At 37.3% G+C, this 20,607-nt stretch overlaps 1 protein-coding gene across 3 annotated transcripts in view; it reads left to right on the forward strand.

Moving 5' to 3' along the window:
- The window catches only part of FIG4 (FIG4 phosphoinositide 5-phosphatase), a 139,002-nt gene that overhangs the window by 23,412 nt on the left and 94,983 nt on the right, over positions 1-20,607 (forward strand). For 2 of the 3 annotated variants that reach the window (XM_047734130.1, XM_047734131.1), the window contains exons 4-5: positions 5,326-5,482; positions 9,455-9,505. In XM_047734130.1, the coding sequence (XP_047590086.1) occupies positions 5,326-5,482; positions 9,455-9,505 (208 nt within the window). The remainder of the gene's footprint in view (positions 1-5,325; positions 5,483-9,454; positions 9,506-20,607) is intronic. The other variant, XM_047734132.1, reaches the window with a different exon arrangement.

Consider the following 20,607-nt stretch of genomic DNA (forward strand, 5'->3'; position numbering starts at 1 on the left):
CACAGACCAACACATGATCCTTCTGTACATAACAATAGTCTGCAGCTTGGCCACATGTAACACATTACATGTTACAATTACAAGTTCAGTAATACCCAGACTAGTCTGTTCAAGGCAAGTTCATTGATCATGCACCTTGGATGTTGTAACAATCTCGAATTGCTGTAAAGTTTCTATATTCTTAGTTTCAGTTTATTTACTTGTCTTTTCATGGGCTTAGTACCCATGAAAAGCTTATGGAGCATTGCTATCATTGCTGGGCCCTAGACATGGGAAATTCGTCTACCTTGTACATTTCTGACCTGCTCCATTGTTATTTAGTGGCCAGCAGGAGATTTGGGAAACCACCGAATAGGATCATGAGCATCCCTCCCAAAGTTGTTTTATCTGGTCTTGGGATACATGGACGGAGACAATGGATGGTTACCTGTAGTCTTTTTCTTTTTTCTTTTTTTCTTTTTTAGGGGCAGAAGGGGGTCTTGGGGCAGAGGGAGAGAGAGGGAGAGTCCCTATGTGGGGCTCAATCTTAGAACCCTAAGATCATGACCTGAGCTGAAATCAAGAGTTGGATGCTCAACTGACTGAGCCCTCAGTTGCCCCTGGTTACTTGTAGTCCACTAGACTGAGCTCTGTAACCATGCCAGCCCCTTTTGGTACATAGCTTCAGGTTTATGGCCTTTTTCTGCTTATGTCACCTGTCTGAGGATAGTCTTTTCAGTTGCTAGTATGTTGCAGGGGGGCAGTAGAATAAGTATCATTGTAGCAGACTAAGTGATGGACTCCATTATTATTTAAAGCACAACCCTTAGAAATGGACTGCAAATCCAAGATAATAATGAAGACAACAAAAACAGAGTGTGAGCCTCAAGCTAGTGAGAGAGCAGTAAGTGTGGTATTAGAGTGTCAGTTTGGTTCTAGAGAGCTCTGTTGTACAAAGGTCCTATGCACCTTGTGGAGGTTTTTCATGTTTCTCTGCCAAAGTGCTATTCTTCCTGAAGGCTTTTAAGATAATGACTAGCTGGCAGGGTGACCTCTGAAACAGGAATATTGCATTCTTCACTGTTGGTGGGATACTCTTCAGCCACCAGCACTCCCACTACAACCTCTTACACTGTCCTTTTTTATACATTTTGCTTGGTGTCCATTTCAGATGAAACAGCCTTCTCTACTTGGAGAGAGAGAAATCATTTTTGCATGATGACTGTCATCTTGGCTTCTTGGAAGTACTCAGTGAAATTGGTCTGGGGTCAGAAGTACACAGAATGAAGATGAAAAAACTTGTTCTTATTTGAGTGTGTTAAAGTGATGAATGGGCTGACTCCTGAAGTTGTCTGTGCCATACTCAAGTCTTTTAATTGTTTTAATTGTTGGCTAGCTTGGATAGGAACCTTTTAAAAAAGGGAGCAACAATTCCCATTGGTCATAAAAAGGAAGAAGAAAATAATTTCACTTATAATAAACTGAAGGCATTTGTGCTGGTAGAAGAGTCTCTTTTGTGCAATATATTTTCTTTCCTGTATTCAAATTATGAAGAGAAAAGTAGAATGGTATAAGTAGTCTTGAGCTAAAAACATAAAATTAAAATTCAGTTGGAATGTAGGTTGGGAAATTACTGCAGAGATTTTTTTGTATAAGAAATAAGTATATTGTATCAACATGGACAGGACTGGAAGAGATTATGCTGAGTGAAATAAGTCAAGCAGAGAGAGTCAATTATCATATGGTTTCACTTATTTGTGTAGCATAGGAAATATCATGGAGGTCATGGGGAGATGGAGAGGAGAAGGGAGTTGAGGGAAATTGGAGGGGGAGATGAACGATGAGAGACTATGGACTCTGAAAAACAATGAGGGTTGTGAAGGGAGGGGGTGGGAAGTTGGGCCAGCCTGGTGGTGGGTATTATGGAGGGCACGTATTGCATGGAGCACTGGGTGTGGTGCATAAACAATGAATTCTGGTACACTGAAAAGTAATTAAAAAAAAACAAACAAACTAGGTAGTGGGTACATGCAGGTTCACTTTTTAATCCATCTAACTTTATGGTGTGAAAATATATGTAATAAAAATTAATATAAAAAGATCATTAAAAAAAGAAATAAGTATAACGAGAATAAAAGGAAAACTCATTCATTTTGGAAATATTTATTATTCCATGATGAGACATGGAAGTTTTTATGCTGCTTCCAAGGGCTTTACTTTTAGAAGTTTTATACCTCTAAAAGGGTAGCTTCTTTCTAACTTGCTTTTAATGAGATTGTCATAAGCTTTTTTACTCCCTATTCCTACGTCCTCTATCTTTAATCAGGGAATATTTTTGCTAGTCTCTAAGGCAAAGAAAGGAGTAAATGAACACTTTGTTGAAAGCAGTTTGTGCTATGTGAATCTCTAAAATGCAAGTATTTTTCACTATTTTAACAGCATCTTTCCTCAGTCTGGCTCATAAAATCCTTGAGGCATCTTTCTTTAATATGTTTTAGCTCATTTATGTTAATATAGTCAATTACTAATTTCCTTTTTTTTTTTTTTTTTTGTCAGCTGAGAATTACAAGACACAGACAGTGGGTATTTGTCACTTCTAGAGTGAAAGTTCATAGCATCAAGATCCTGGTTCAGACTTTATAGAATCCAACATTCTAAGAGAGACAGAGAGAGTACATGTGCACATGAGAGAGTTAATTTTGAAAGATAGTCATGCTAGATATAAGATTCTTGATTGACAGTTTTTTTTCTATCAGTGCTTTGAATATGTTATCCCACAGCCTCGTGGCCTCCATTGTTTCTGGTAGGAAGTCAGCTATATGATTGTATCTGACTCATCCTATGAGTGAGTGCAGGTGAGGTCAATGTGGACCCAGTATTCTTGGCTGGTTATGCTGGAGTAGAACCACCACTTTATGAGTAGGAGCTGGGGAGAAGAAGGAAGCCCCTGATCTCAGTGTGGCTTGCTTGGGAATAGAGTTCCAGTATCACAGAGCTGAACTGGAGGAGATATTCTAGTGGCTTGCACCTTCTGAGCAGAAACTGTGGCCTTATAATGAGAAGTGGGGAAAGAAGGGAAAGCACTATCTTCTTGGCTACTCCTGCCAGGAGTAGATATTCTGTCACACTGGACTGGGAGTGGGGTGTCAAAGAGAAGCAGGTTATGATTCAGATACCACATACTTGCTGTTGTTACCAAGGCTCAGTAGATTTTCTTGAATAAATATTTCTCCATTTGCTATATGCTATTAGGACAGTTTCCGAAACTTTCAAAGTTTTGTTTTATTTTTATAAATTTCACCAGTTATATTAGTTTCACTGGAGAGAAGGTCTACTGGGTTCCTCATGGTGACATTTTTTTTTTAAGATTTATTTATTTGACAGAGATCACAAGTAGGCAGAGAGGCAGGCAGAGAGAGAGAGAGTGGGGGGCGGGGAAGCAGGCTCCCCACAGAGCAGGGAGCCCAATGCGGGGCTCGATCCCAGGACCCTAGGATCATGACCTGAGCCAAAGGCAGAGGCTTTAACCCATTGAGCCACCCAGGCGCCCCTCATGTTGACATTTTGGAAATGACCCTACTCCCCAAAAGGAGTTCGTTTTTACTCCCAAAGCCAAAGTTCTGGGAGCCAGAAATCTGTTAACTAAGACTGTAGAGTAATTGGCATGTCACGGAGAACTTAGTGCTTCTGAACATAACACATACGGTCTTTCTTTACCCACCAATATACAACATGTGTACTCCAATGATTTGACATAAAATATAACTTTATAACACTCCAACATTCATAAAAGGCTTAACTATCACAAATGATACTTGTGGAAGATTGCATGAAGGATATGCAATTTACTGGATATATTGGTTGCTAAAACCCTCCACTTTTCTGGGATCTGGCACCACCTCTCCTTGCCCCATCTAAGTCACCTAGTTATTATATAAACGGCTTTCAGTGCAGTATGATTCTTTAGCTTGGCAGCCACTGATTAGTCTAGGGCTAGGCCCACAACCCAAGTTAGGCCAGTCCAAGTCCTTCCCTAGGAATTCTGGAAGTGGACTTGATAAAAAAAAAATTGTTTTTTCCCAGTGAAGCTTTTGGATGTAAAGTCTAGAGCTATTAGCAGCTGTGTTTCTCAACACATCACCCAAAGAAGTGGAGGAGGCTAGTCTGTGGGGGAGGCTAGTCTATGGAGAGAGATAAGAATGGAGCACATGTGCAGAGATGTATCTTGACTGGGTGTTTTTCTGAGGCCCAATCCTATTGTTGCCCTTTGGTGTCATGGATCCCCTCAGTATCCTTAATGTAAATTTCTTTTTTAAAAAGCTGGCTCAAGTTGGGTTTTGCCACTAGTAATCAGGAGTCTGTGTAGTTTGTTCTTCCTTTTAAGCAATATATCCCAAAGTATCCCAAATATATCCCAATATATCCCAAAGTTTCTTGGGACATTTATCCATTGGTTAATTATTTCTTTTTTAAAAAAGAGGATGAGGGGCGCCTGGGTGGCTCAGTGGGTTAAAGCCTCTGCCTTCGGCTCAGGTCATGATCCCGGGGTCCTGGGATGGAGCCCCGCATCAGGCTCTCTGCTCAGCAGGGAGCCTGCTTCCCTTTCTCTCTCTCTGCCTGCCTTTCTGCCTACTTGTGATCTCTGTCTGTCAACTAAATAAATAAAATCTTAAAAAAAAAAAAAGAGGATGAGGTTCTGTGATCAAACGAATCTAGGGAGGTGCTTAATTTTTAATCCCTTGTCGAGGTTCACAGTGCATGTTAGCATAGTTCTGTAAGTTTCTGGGAACTTACTTGGTTTTCTGTTTGTTTGTTTTTTTTATTAACATATAATGTATTATTTGTTTCAGGGGTACAGGTCTGTGATTCATCAGTCTTACACAATTCACATTCTGTTTGTTTTTATATACTTCTTGCTAGTATATATGTTGACTTATTTTACATATACATTACAGTCTTAGCCATTTTTAAGTATATAGTACAGTAGTGTTAACTATATGTGCCTTGTGCAACAGATCTCTAGGACTATTTATCTTGTGAAATGAAACTCTATACCTATTAAATAACAACTCCCCTTAATCTTGTGTATATTTTTGCTTACAGCACCTCAATCCTATTTATAAAAGAATGAATGAAACAAAATTGTTTAGAACAGTATTTTTTAAGTGAGATAAATGTCAGTACAGATATTTCTAGAGATTAATTATAATATGACTGAAAATTTGTACAGCTATAAATCATAGAAGTAAAGTAGGAAATATGTCAAAAATCTTTTACCTTCTAAATACATATCTAAAAGCATTACTAAGTGTAGGAAACATTATCTTTGTCTCTCTTTTTGTGTAGGTTTTGTTAGGTTTTTAGAAGGCTATTATATTGTGTTAATAACTAAAAGGAGGAAGGTGGCAGATATTGGCGGTCATGCGATATATAAGATTGAAGATACAAATATGATCTATATACCTAATGATTCTGTACGAATTACTCATCCTGATGAAGCTCGGTATGTAGTGGTGGTAACTACTGTTTACTACTTTTTTTTTTTAATGTGGTAGATCAATTAGAAGACAAAATATACTCAAAAGATTATAGATATCATGTTAAAAATGCAAAATACTAGCTCAGAATCCTATAATTTTGTTCAAGGTCTATTATAAACCTTTATTATCACGGGTGATTTAGGTGAAAATCAACAAAAGCTGCTAAAGCCATTACGTGAGACATTATCCTTGAGGAACAGATTATTCACTCGGTCTCAACATATACTCCATGAATCACTTTGTTTACAAAGAGGAAAAAAAATGGCAAACATAATTACCTAAATGTTCAAACTTACCATCACCAATAATGAGACAAAACTGACATTATTTATCTTTCAGTATGAAGCAGTGGGAAAGACACAAATTACCTGTGTAGTTTTCTTGCTAAAAATACGTATATTTTTGTTTTATTCTGCTGTGCTTACCACAGTGAGTGTGGTTACCATCTGTCACCATACGATATTATTATAATATTATTAACTGTATTCCCTGAGCTGTACTGTTCATGCCTGTGACTTATTTTATCACTGGGAGTTTGTACCTCTTAATCCCCTTCACCCATTTCACCCACCCTCCCCTCTGACGAAACTTTACTAAAAACATTTAACTTATATCTAAGCATGAAGAAATAATCAGACAAATCCATCCTTGTGGGGCATTCTGTAAGACATCTGGCCTGGACTCTTTAAAAATGTCAATGTCATCGAAGACAGAAAAAGCCAGAGGTCTGTTCTGGATTTTAGAACAGGCATGACAACAAAACGCAATGCATGAATATCTGTTGGATCCTGGATTAAAATGTATGTGTGCTTATCCAGGCGTGTTTGCACACCCACACACATAGCTGTAAAGGACTTTATTGGGACATTTTGTATATGGATAATATACCAGGTGATATTGAATCGATATTAAATTTTAAGTATAAAAATGATATTCTTACTTAGGAGATTTTGTTTTTTCATATTTGTAAAAAATATTTTATTTATTTATTTGACACACAGAGATCGCAAGTAGGCACAGAGGCAGGCAGAGAGAGAGGGGGAAAGCAGGCTCCCCACTGAGCAGAGAGCCCGATATGGGGCTTGATCCCAGGACCCTGGGATCATGACCTGAGCCGAAGGCAGAGGCTTAACCCACTGAGCCACCCAGGCGCCCCCCAAGGTTTTTTCATATTTATGAGTGAAGAGTCATCATGTCTGCTACTTACTTAAAATGGTTTAGAATAAAATGTAACTTGTGCATTTAAAGAGAGAGAATGTATATGTGTGTGTTTAGGAGAGAGATTCAACAGTGAATTCAGACGAAAGACAAAATGGTATTTATTGTACTGTTTTTTTTCCTTCCAATTTTTCTGTAGATTTAAGTTTTGGAGGAAAATTATTGGTGCCTTGGGAATGTGGGAAAAGTGTATTAATATATTGATAGAGAAAAGAATAGAATTATTTTAATATATAAATATATTTATTATAAACATAAAGGTTAAAAAGGAAAAAAGTTAGGCATGCTTATTAGTTTTTTTTCTTTTTAAAAAAAATTTTTAAGAAAGAGAGAGAGTCGGGGAGGGGCAAAGGGAGAGGAAGAGAAAATCTCAAGTAGGCTCAGTCCCCAGTGTGGAGCCCAACATGGGGCTCAGTCTCATGACCCTGAGGTCATGACCTGAGCCAAAATCAAGAGTTGGATGTTACCTGACTGAGCCACCAAGGTACCCCCATTTAGTTTTTAAATTTACATTTTAATTACAGTCTATACTTTTACAGTGTTGTATAAGTATACAAACCAAAATTTAAAGGTAGTGTGGCTCTCTTGCTTAAGACCCTCTGAGACAGTATATTTTGGATTCTGGTGATACTGTCTTTGATGATATTTGGAAATGGGGTTGTTAAAAAATAATCTGTGTCAGATTAAAATAAGAATTTAATGGATAAGGTGGTCCTTTTGTCTTGCACTAACTGAAAAAAATTATATCCCACATATCTTACAGGCAGACATAGTATATTCACTAAAATCAAATTAGGTACTCCCCAAAGAAAATAAAAACTGATTTGAAAAGGTATGTGTACCCTAGTGTTTATTGAAGCATTATCTATAATAGCCAAGATGTGGAAGCAGCCCAAGTATCCATCAGTAAAAGTGAATGGGTAAAAAAAATGTGGTAGACGCACACACACACACACACACACACCTATGAGATATTACTCAGCCATAAAGAGAAAGACCTCTTGCAATTCATGACAATGTGGATGGACCTAGATGGTGTTATGCTAATTGAAATAAATCAGAGAAGGACAAACACTATACGATTTCATTTATATGTGGAATCTGAAAAACGATACAAATAAAAAACAAACCAAAAAACAGAAACAGACTCATGAATGTAGAGAACAAACTGGCGGTTGCCAGAGGGGAGGTGGTGGGGAATGGGTGAAACAGGTGAAGGGAATTAAGAAGTACAAAATTCCACTTACAAAATAAATAAGTCATGAAGATGAAAAGTACAGCATAGGGAAAATAGTCAATAATATTATAATAATGTTATATTACAACAGATGGTAAGTATACCTATTATGGTGAACATTGAATAATGTACAGAATTGTCAAATCACCGTGTTATATACCTGAAACTAATACAACATTTTTTGTCAACTATACTTCAGTAATAAATTTTTTTGAAACAGTGAATCACACTAGCACATATGAATCCAAGGGATGGGAAAAAGTTGAAGAGGTTTGTATTATTTATAAACCTCATCTTTATGATTCTATAGCCAGGAATAGTAAAACAAATTATGTTGTTCTATATAGTGACTTGACTTTTTTGAGGGAGTGAAATTATTTTAGTATTAGTACTATGTAACAATAGACATTATTGAGAATAAGATACAATTATATTAATAGCTTGTTATAGGTAGACTGAATTACTATTATTAGGTAGGTAAAACTTTTAACATATAAAACTATATAATTCACTTAAGTAAAAAGATCTGGTGGTGCCTGGCTTGTTCAGTTGGAGGAGTGTGTAACTCTTGATCTCTGGGTCATGAGTTTGAGCCCCACATTGGGTGTAGAGATCACTAAAAAAATAAATAAGCTTAAAGAAAGATTTGGTAAGATATTAGGAAATAAAATATAGTACTAGTGAACATTTCATACATAATGACAAGTAGAAGTTATCCCTGCAACACTGGGTTGTATCAACACTAGAAAATTTTGGTAGAGCAGTTCACTATACTAAAATATTGTTGGGAAAAATTATGATCATCTTAATAGTTGTAGAAAATATATTTGACAAATTCAACACCCATTTGTGATCAAGTCTTTAAAAAGTTGAGAAAATATGAAAAAAATAAAATCTATTAATCCTTTGAGGTAGATATGCACATAGTTTATTTGTACTTTTTTTTATGTTATAAAACTTTACAACTTCAAATTATGGTTTTTGCAAACATTTTTGTTTGTTTTTGCTACCCTCCTCTCTCCAACCTCACAGCTTTTACAAAGCACATAATCGTAAAAACGACAACGGTGTTTACTTGTCTTGCCCAAGTCTAAGTTCCCCACACATGTAAGTGCGTGACTTTTCCTCTCTGGCATAATCAATGATGAGGAAATGGTCAAACTATAAAGTTAAGGGACTCTGAAGGGACAATCAACAGACTTAGAAATTGCTTCAGAAGCAATTCCTTCTGCAGTTCTGGACTGAATTCCTCAGGTTTTTAAAAAATATTTTATTTTTAAGTAATCTCTATACCAAACGTGGGGCTTGAACTCACAACCCCGAGATCATGAGTTGCATTCTCTACCAGCTGAGCCAGCCAGGTACCCCTGAATTCCTCAGTGTTAATAAAAGCATTTACAAATATAAATGTATATGTGAAGCTATGAAAAAATAATAGTATTGTGTGAATGTAATATGCTTTTTTTTGTTTTTTGTTTAGGTATCTACGAATATTTCAAAATGTGGACCTATCTAGCAATTTTTACTTTAGGTAAGTTTGAACTTAGTTTTTCTCCTGTCAGTCACTTAAATATTTATTTTTCAGGGTGGAAAAACAGAATCAGAGGACACACTGGTACTTCCTCTATTTTTTTTTCCCATTGGCCAAGTAATTTCATCTAAAAGCATAAAGGTATTTCATCCTCTGAAAAATCTAATGTTTGAATATTGAATGGACCAATTACAAGGGAATTATTCTCACTATAAAAATCATCTTTGTTTTAGGTGGAGTTTTTTTTTTTTTTTAAGATTTTATTTATTTATTTGACAGAGAGATCACAAGCAGGCAGAGAGGCAGGCAGAGAGAGAGAGGAGGAAGCAGGCCCCCTGCTGAGCAGAGAGCCCGACTCGGGGCTCGATCCCAGGACTCTGAGATCATGACCCGAGCCGAAGGCAGCGGCTTAACCCACTGAGCCACCCAGGCGCCCCTTAGGTGGAGTTTTTAATGAAATATTCTTATTTTGCAATTTTTAGTTAGAAAATGAAATTTGCATTCAGTTTCTAATACAGAGTTGTAACAATGTCACAGATTGTTTTAGTTAACAATCTAGCAAAATTAGGTAAAAATAAATTCATAAAAGGAAGAATTGTTGCAATACCAACATAATGCTAATGGTCTTTTAAATTAATAGTCTTCCTGAAGAAGAATGTGGCATAGGTATTTATGAAAACATATCCTAAGAAAATAAGAGATAAAATATTAATTCTTTCTTATAAAGAGACATTTATAGCTTCACTATTTATGATAGTCCCCAAACCACAAACCAGTCAATGCAGGGACGACTCAAATAGCAGTAACTGAACGATGGGCAAGTAAATTCTAACAGCACATTATGATAGAGCATTATCCCACCACCAATGTGACCAATATGTAGGCCTAGGAGATGTAGTTATTGCGCTAAGTGGAAAATTCCTCTGTCAGCTGTAATATCCAAACTAAAAACTGAGAACACAAAATAGCATGCTCCAAAAAGGACTTGAGTCCCAAGGACCAAACAAGCCTAAGCGTGTTGTGGCTATCGGTGTTATGCACTGATGGGATACTTTGCATTATTTACCTTTATTTTTATATTGTCCGTATAGTTAACCACTTATTTATCTGTGAAATAAAAACAAGTTTGCTATATAGAATGGGTTATGTGTTCATTGTTGTAAAACTGAAGGAAGTTCATTATTTTAACAGTAGTCTAGTGGAGAGTTCCTAAACAAAGAATTTTCACATCCACAGATGTTTATTGAATGTATATTTCCATTGTGTTTATTGCAGTCAACTGCTTTTCTGTCTTTATCGCTTAATTTTATGTTTATACCATCTTCAAGTTGTCACTGAAACTTGGTGGTATTGTTAGAAATGGTTTTCTCCACGAATTCAACTTTGTTTGGATCCCCATACTGAGCTGTGGGATCAAGTCATCCCATGAGTAAAAGTATGTCAGTTATGGTTTTTATGTCAATAAGTAAGCCTTAAAAAGGATATACTACATTCTTAAGAATAGGCTGGAATAAAGTAATTACTCTAACTAGGAAGAATTGATTTTTGAGAATTAAAAATCAACATCCTTCCCCTTCCCCTGCCACCTGTTCAGATATTACTGACATGTAACATCTATAAGTTTAAGGTGTATAGTGTGGCGATTAAATACACATATGTATTGTGACATGATTACCACAATAAGGTTAGTCAACACCTCCATCCTTTCATATAATTATGAGTGTGTGTGTGAGAAAAACATTCAAGATGTACTCTCAACAGATTTCAAGTTACAATTCATTAATGTTAAATTACAGTTATGCTATGCATTAGATCCCCAGATCTTACTTAACTTAAACTGGGAGCTTGTACCATGCAACCAACATCTCCCCATTTTTCCCATCCTACCCTTTTCCCATGCCCCAGCCCCTGGCAACTAACATTCTACTTTATATTTCTATGAGTTTGGCTTTTTTAGGTTCTGCATAGAAGTGAAGAACATATGGAAATAATCAGACTTATTTCACTTAGCATACTACCCTCAAATTCCATCCATGTTGTCCAAATAGCAGGATTTCCTCCTTTTTTTTATGGTTGAGTAATATCCTATACCCATTCATCCATTGCTGGACTCTTAGAATGTTTCCATGTCTTGGCTATTGTGAATTATGCTTAGAGTCAACGTGGGCCTACAGGTATCTCTTCAAGATGGTGATTTCATTTCTTTGGCCATATACTCAGAAGTAGGATTGCCAGATCATATGGTAGTTGTATTTTTAAAAAAAATTTTTTTTAAATTTATTTGACAGAGAATACAAGTAGAGAGGCAGGCAGAGAGAGGAAGGAAAGCAGGCTCCCTGCTGAGCAGAGAGCCCGATGCAGGGCTCGATCCCAGGACCCTGGGATCATGACCTGAGCCGAAAGCAGAGGCTTTAACCCACTGAGCCACCCAGGCGCCCTGGTAGTTGTATTTTTAAATTTTTAGGAACCTCCATACTCTTTTCTATAGTGGCTACACCAATTTTCATTCTCACCAACAGTGCATCAGGGTTCCTTTTTCTCCATAGCTTACCTAAGACTTGTTTCTTGTCTTTTTGATAATAGCCATTGTAGGAAGTATGAATTGCTGTCTCATTGTGGCTTTAATTTGCATTTCCATTATGTGATGTTGAACATTTTTTCACATATCTGTTGGCGGTTTTCTTTGGAAAAATGTTTATTCGGGTCCTTTGCCCCTTTTTAATTGGATTTTTTGGGGGGGTTGTTTGTTTTGTTTTGCTCTTGAGTTTTATGAGCTCCTTATGTGTTTTGGATATTAACCCTCTATCAGATAGATGGTTTGTAAATATTTTCTCCCATTACATAGGTTTCTTTTTTTTTTTTTAAGATTTTATTTATTTGACAGACAGATCACAAGTAGGCAGAGAGGCAGGCAGAGAGAGAGAGAGGAAGAAGCAGGCTCCCTGCTGAGCAGAGAGCCCGATGCGGGGCTCGATCCCAGGACCCTGGGATCATGACCTGAGCTGAAGGCAGAGTCTTTAACCCACTGAGCCACCCAGGCGCCCCCATAGGTTTCTTTTTTATTTTGTTGATTTTTTTTTTTTCCTGTGCAGAAGTTCTTTAATTTGCTGTCGTCCCACTTATTTATTTTTGCTTTTGTTGCTTGTGTTTTTGGTGTCATACCACAAAATCTTCACTAAAACCAATGTCAAAGAGCTTTTCTCCTTTGTCTTCTTCTAATAGTTTTATAGTTTTTAAGTCTTAATTTTATATTTAAGTCTTTTTTTTTCCAGACTTTATTTTTTTAAAATTTTTTAATGATTTTATTTATTTATTTGACAGAGATCACAAGTAGGCAGAGCGGCAGGCAGAGAGAGAAGGAAGCAGGCTCCCCGCAGAGCAGAGAGCCCGATGCGGGGCTTGATCCCAGGACCCTGAGATCATGACCTGAGCCGAAGGCAGAGGCTTTAACTCACTGAGCCACCCAGGCGCCCCTATATTTAAGTCTTAATGCATCTTGAGTTAATTTTTGTGAATGGTGTAAGACAAGGGTCCAATTCATTCTTTGTACATGGGTATCCAGTTTCCCTAGCGCTATTTATCGAAGAGATTATCCTTTCCCCATGTGTCTTCTTGGCTCCCTTGTCAAATAGTTGACTCTGTATGCATTGGTTTATTTCTAGGCTTTCAGTTCTGTCCCACTGATCTATGCGTCTGTTTTTATGCCATGCTACTTTGAATGCTGTAGCTTTGTTAAAAGGTTTGAATCTGAAAGTGCGATGCCTCCATCTTTGTTCTTTCTTAAGATTGCTTTGGCTATTAGTGGTCTTTTGTGGATCCATACAAAGTTTAGGATTGTTTTTTCTATTTCTGTGAAAAATGTCATTGGAATTTTTTTTTTAAAGATTTTATTTATTTATTTCACTGAGAGAGATCACAAGTAGGCAGAGAGGCAGGCAGAGAGAGAGAGAGAGGGAAGCAGGCTCCCTGCTGAGCAGAGAGCCCGATGCGGGGCTCGATCCCAGGACCCTGGGATCATGACCTGAGCCGAAGGCAGCAGCTTAACCCACTGAGCCACCCAGGTGCCCCTGTCATTGGAAATTTTATAGAGATCTATATGGATGGCTTTGGATAGTATGGACATTTAAACAATATTAATTCTCTATGTACATGAAGTATCTTTCCATTTATTTGTTTCTTCAGTTTATTTCATCAGTATCTTACTATTTTCAGTGTAAGATCTTTCTCCTCCTTGGTTAAATTTATTCCTACATATTTTTATTTTTTGATGCTATTATAAATGTGATTAAAAAATCAACGTCTTAATACAACTTTTATTCCTGAGATTAGATGCTAGTAAAATTAATGGCTCCAACTAGCAAGTATGGTAAAATTGAATTTCACAGATGAAACAAATCAATTTCAACCAAATTAGATGAGCAAATTAAAGAAGAACTAATAACTGAAATAATATGTGAGTCTCCAGGCAAATTTAAAGAATTCTATATACCTTCTGAAGTTCTATGCTAAAATGTATTGCTAGAGATATTTTTTAAATTGTTAATAATGTGAAATCAAGATTGTAAAATGGGTTTCTTTTGGCTGCAAGGCCAAAATTATATTTCAAAGACTGTTACAACTTTTTGGATGGCTGTTACTCTCCTAAAACATGTTTTATCATAATGGCTTATATTACTTGCTTATTCCTGTTTTATTATGAAGTCGGTTATGGTACTACCACTAATAATTAATAGAATTATTTTTGTTCATACATAAACTACAGTGGATATTGTGGATATTGTAGATATTGTAACATCTATGGAACTCCATTTCAAGTATATATGAGAGTGTGACCCCTTTGCACAAGACTATGAAGTTAGAGTGATTTCCCTGGGAAGCAAAAAATGCACATTGCAAGTCAGTGAATGTTGATCATTTGCACTGTATTATATATTTCTAATTGTGCAAATGCCTAAGTCATGCAATAATTTTTTTAACTGAAATATAGTAGACAAAATATTATTACTAGTGTCAGGTATACAACATAGTGAATTGACAATTCTATGTAGTTCTCAGTGCTCACAATGGTAAGTATAGTCATCTGTCATCATACAACATTATTATGATATTATTGACTATATTCCCTCTGCTGTACTTTTCATCCCAGTGACTTACTTGTTTTATAACCAAAGTTTGTACCTCTTAATCTCATTCACCTCTTTTGCGCATCTGACCACCCCTCCTCTCTGGCAACCATCAGTTCTCTGTGAGTCTGTTTCTGGTTTTTTTGTTTGTTTGATTTGGTTTTTAGATTCCACATATAAGTGAAACGATACAGTATTTGCCTTTGTCTGTTTTATACCACTTAGTATAATGCCTTTTAGGTCCGTCTATGTTGTTTCAAATGGCAAGAGCTCATTTCCATCCCCCAAACTTAATTAATTAATTAATTTATTTATTTATTTTTGGTGTTCAAGATTCATTGTTTATGCACCACACCCATTGCTAAGAGTCATTTTTTTTTAAAGATTTTATTTATTTAGTTAACAGAGAGAGATCACAAGCAGCCAGAGAGGCAGGCAGAGAGAAAGGAGGAAGCAGGCTCCCCGCTGAGCAGAGAGCCCAATGTGGGGCTCGATCCCAGGACCCTGGGATCATGACCTGAGCTGAAGGCAGAGGCTTAACCCACTGAGCCACCCAGGCGCCCCTAAGAGTCATTTTTAATGGCTGAGTAATATTCCATTTTATAGCTATACCAATCTTCTTTATCCATTCATCTATCAGTGGACACTTAAGTTGTTTCCATATCTGTATCTTGGCTACTGTAGGTAATGCTGCAGTAAACATATATCTTTTCAGAGTCCAGAGTGCTAACCATTACACAATGAAACCCGTTAACATATATCTTTTCAAATTAGTGGGTTTTTTTTAGATTTATTTATTTATTTATTTATTTTTTTGTTTGTTTGTTTTTTATAAACATATATTTTTATCCCCGGGGTACAGGTCTGCGAATCACCAGGTTTACACACTTCACAGCACTCACCATAGCACATACCCTCCCCAATATCCATTACCCCATCCCCCCTCTCCCAACCCCCCTCCCCCCATCAACCCTCAGTTTGTTTTGTGAGATTAAGAGTCACTTATGGTTTGTCTCCCTCCCAATCCCATCTTGTTTCATTTATTCTTCTCCTACCCCCTCAACCCCCCATGTTGCATCTCCTCTCCCTCATATCAGGGAGATCATATGATAGTTGTCTTTCTCCAATTGACTTATTTCGCTAAGCATGATACCCTCTAATTCCATCCACGTTGTCGCAAATGGCAAGATTTCATTTCTTTTGATGGCTGCATAGTATTCCATTGTGTATATATACCACATCTTCTTTATCCATTCGTCTGTTGATGGACATCTAGGTTCTTTCCATAGTTTGGCTATTGTAGACATTGCTGCTATAAACATTCGGGTGCACGTGCCCCTTCGGATCACTACGTTTGTATCTTTAGGGTAAATACCTAGCAGTGCAATTGCTGGGTCATAGGGTAGTTCTATTTTCAACATTTTGAGGAACCCCCATGCTGTTTTCCAGAGTGGTTGCACCAGCTTGCATTCCCACCAACAGTGTAGGAGGGTTCCCCTTTCTCCGCATCCTCGCCAGCATCTGTCATTTCCTGACTTGTTAATTTTAGCCATTCTGACTGGTGTGAGGTGATATCTCATTGTGGTTTTGATTTGTATTTCCCTGATGCCGAGTGATATGGAGCACTTTTTCATGTGTCTGTTGGCCATCTGGATGTCTTCTTTGCAGAAATGTCTGTTCATGTCCTCTGCCCATTTCTTGATTGGATTATTTGTTCTTTGGGTGTTGAGTTTGCTAAGTTCTTTATAGATTTTGGACACTAGCCCTTTATCTGATATGTCATTTGCAAATATCTTCTCCCATTCTGTCAGTTGTCTTTTGGTTTTGTTAACTGTTTCCTTTGCTGTGCAAAAGCTTTTGATCTTGATAAAATCCCAATAGTTCATTTTTGCCCTTGCTTCCCTTGCCTTTGGTGATGTTCCTAGGAAGATGTTGTTGCGGCTGAGGTCGAAGAGGTTGCTGCCTGTGTTCTCCTTGAGGATTTTGATGGATTCCTTTCTCACATTGAGATCCTTCATCCATTTTGAGTCTATTTTCGTGTGTGGTGTAAGGAAATGATCCAATTTCATTTTTCTGCATGTGGCTGTCCAATTTTCCCAACACCATTTATTGAAGAGGCTGTCTTTGTTCCATTGGACATTCTTTCCTGCTTTGTCGAAGATGAGTTGACCATAGAGTTGAGGGTCTATTTCTGGGCTCTCTATTCTGTTCCATTGATCTATGTGTCTGTTTTTGTGCCAGTACCATGCTGTCTTGATGATGACAGCTTTGTAATAGAGCTTGAAGTTCGGAATTGTGATGCCACCAACTTTGGCTTTCTTTTTCAATATTCCTTTGGCTATTCGAGGTCTTTTCTGGTTCCATATAAATTTTAGGATTATTTGTTCCATTTCTTTTAAAAAAATGGATGGGACTTTGGTAGGAATTGCATTAAATGTGTAGATTGCTTTAGGTAGCATAGACATTTTCACAATATTTATTCTTCCAATCCAGGAGCATGGAACATTTTTCCATTTCTTTGTGTCTTCCTCAATTTCTTTCATGAGTACTTTATAGTTTTCTGTGTATAGATTCTTAGTCTCTTTGGTTAGGTTTATTCCTAGGTATCTTATAGTTTTGGGTGCAATTGTAAATGGGATGGACTCCTTAATTTCTCTTTCTTCTGTCTTGTTGTTGGTGTAGAGAAATGCAACTGATTTCTGTGCATTGATTTTATATCCTGACACTTTACTGAATTCCTGTACAAGTTCTAGCAGTTTTGGAGTGGAGTTTTTTGGGTTTTCCACATATAGTATCATATCATCTGCAAAGAGTGATAGTTTGACTTCTTCTTTGCCGATTTGGATGCCTTTAATTTCCTTTTGTTGTCTGATTGCTGAGGCTAGGACTTCTAGTACTATGTTGAATAGCAGTGGTGATAACGGACATCCCTGCCGTGTTCCTGACCTTAGCGGAAAAGCTTTCAGTTTTTCTCCATTGAGAGTGATATTTGCGGTGGGTTTTTCATAGATGGCTTTGATAATATTGAGGTATGTGCCGTCTATCCCTACACTTTGAAGAGTTTTGATCAGGAAGGGATGCTGTACTTTGTCAAATGCTTTTTCAGCATCTATGGAGAGTATCATATGGTTCTTGTTCTTTCTTTTATTAATGTGTTGTATCACATTGATTGATTTGCGGATGTTGAACCAACCTTACAGCCCCGGAATAAATCCCACTTGGTCGTGGTGAATAATCCTTTTAATGTACTGTTGAATCCTACTGGCTAGTATTTTGGTGAGAATTTTTGCATCTGTGTTCATCAAGGATATTGGTCTGTAGTTCTCTTTTTTGATGGGATCCTTGTCTGGTTTTGGGATCAAGGTGATGCTGGCCTCATAAAATGAGTTTGGAAGTTTTCCTTCTATTTCTATTTTTTGGAACAGTTTCAGGAGAATAGGAATTAGTTCTTCTTTAAATGTTTGGTAGAATTCCCCCGGGAAGCCATCTGGCCCTGGGCTTTTGTTTGTTTGGAGATTTTTGATGACTGTTTCAATCTCCTTACTGGTTATGGGTCTGTTCAGGCTTTCCATTTCTTCCTGGTTCAGTTGTGGTAGTTTATATGTCTCTAGGAATGCATCCTTTCTTCCAGATTGTCAAATTTGTTGGCATAGAGTTGCTCATAGTATGTTCTTATAATTGTCTGTATTTCTTTGGTGTTCGTTGTGATCTCTCCTCTTTCACTCATGATTTTATTTATTTGGGTCCTTTCTCTTTTCTTTTTGATAAGTCTGGCCAGGGGTTTATCAATCTTATTAATTCTTTTTTTTTTTTAAAGATTTTATTTATTTATTTGACAGAGAGAAATCACAAGTAGGCAGAGAGGCAAGCAGAGAGAGAGGAGGAAGCAGGCTCCCCGCTGAGCGGAAAGCCCGATGCGGGGCTTGAACCCAGGACCTGGGATCATGACCTGAGCCGAAGGCAGCGGCTCAACCTACTGAGCCACCCAGGCGCCCCTTATTAATTCTTTCAAAGAACAAGCTCCTAGTTTCGTTGATTTGTTCTATTGTTTTTTTGGTTTCTATTTCATTGATTTCTGCTCTGATCTTTATGATTTCTCTTCTCCTGCTGGGTTTAGGGTTTCTTTCTTGTTCTTTCTCCAGCTCCTTTAGGTGTAGGGTTAGGTTGTGTACCTGAGACCTTTCTTGTTTCTTCAGAAAGGCTTGTACCGTTATATATTTTCCTCTCAGGACTGCCTTTGTTGTGTCCCACAGATTCTGAACCGTTGTGTTTTCATTATCATTTGTTTCCATAAATTTTTTCAATTCTTTAATTTCCTGGTTGACCCATTCATTCTTTAGAAGGATGCTATTTAGCCTCCATGTATTTGGGTTCTTTCCAAATTTCCTCTTGTGATTGAGTTCTAGCTGTAGAGCATTGTGGTCTGAAAATATTCAGGGAATGATCCCAATCTTTTGATACCGGTTGAGACTTGATTTAGGACCAAGAATGTGATCTATTCTGGAGAATGTTCCATGTGCACTAGAGAAGAATGTGTATTCTGTTGCTTTGGGATGAAATGTTCTGAATATATCTGTGATGTCCATCTGGTCCAGTGTGTCATTTAAGGCCTTGATTTCCTTGTTGATCTTTTGCTTGGATGATCTGTCCATTTCAGTGAGGGGAGTGTTAAAATCCCCTACTATTATTGTATTCTTGTCGATGTGTTTCTTTGATTTTGTTATTAATTGGTTTATATAGTTGGCTGCTCCCATGTTAGGGGCATAGATATTTAAAATTGTTAGATCTTCTTGTTGGACAGTTCCTTTGTGTATGATATAGTGTCCTTCCTCATCTCTTATTATAGTCTTTGGCTTAAAATCTAATTGATCTGATATAAGGATTGCCACTCCTGCTTTCTTCTGATGTCCATTAGCATGGTAAATTCTTTTCCACCCCCTCACTTTAAATCTGGAGTTGTCTTTGGGTTTAAGATGAGTTTCTTGTAGGCAACATATAGATGGGTTTTGTTTTTTGATCCATTCTGATACCCTGTGTCTTTTGATTGGGGCATTTAGCCCATTAACATTCAGGGTAAGTATTGAGAGATATGAATTTAGTGCCATTGTATTGCCTGTAAGGTGACTGTTATTGTATATTGTCTCTGTTTCTTTCTGATCTACTACTTTGAGGGTCTCTCTTTGCTTAGAGGACCCCTTTCAATATTTCCTGTAGAGCTGGTTTGGTATTTGCAAATTGTTTCAGTTTTTGTTTGTCCTGGAAGCTTTTAATCTCTCCTTCTATTTTCAATGATAGCCTAGCTGGATATAATATTCTTGGCTGCATGTTTTTCTTGTTTCGTGCTCTGAATATATCATGCCAGCTCTTTCTGGCCTGCCAGGTCTCTGTGGATAATTCTGCTGCCAATCTAATATTTTTACCATTGTACGTTACAGACTTCTTTTCCCGGGCTGCTTTCAGGATCTTTTCTTTGTCACTAAGACTTGTAAATTTTACTATTAGGTGACGGTGTGTGGACCTATTCTTATTGATTTTGAGGGGGATTCTCTGAACCTCCTGGATTTTGATGCTTGTTCCCTTTGCCATATTGGGGAAATTCTCTCCAATAATTCTCTCCAACATACCTTCTGCTCCCCTCTCTGTTTCCCCTTCTTCTGGAATCCCAATTATTCTAATGTTGTTTCATCTTATGGTGTCACTTATCTCTCGAATTCTCCCCTCGTGGTCCAGTAGCTGTTTGTCCCTCTTTTGCTCAGCTTCTTTATTCTCTGTCATTTGGTCTTCTATATCGCTAATTCTTTCTTCTGTCTCATTTATCCTAGCAGTGAGAACCTCCATTTTTTATTGCACCTCATTAATAGCTTTTTTGATTTCAACTTGGTTAGATTTTAGTTCTTTTATTTCTCCAGAAAGGGCTTTTATATCTCCCGAGAGGGTTGCTTTAATATCTTCCATGCCTTTTTCAAGCCCGGCTAGAAC

Source organism: Lutra lutra, chromosome 6, assembly GCF_902655055.1.
Source record: "Lutra lutra chromosome 6, mLutLut1.2, whole genome shotgun sequence".
NCBI classification, from domain to species: Eukaryota; Metazoa; Chordata; class Mammalia; order Carnivora; family Mustelidae; genus Lutra; species Lutra lutra.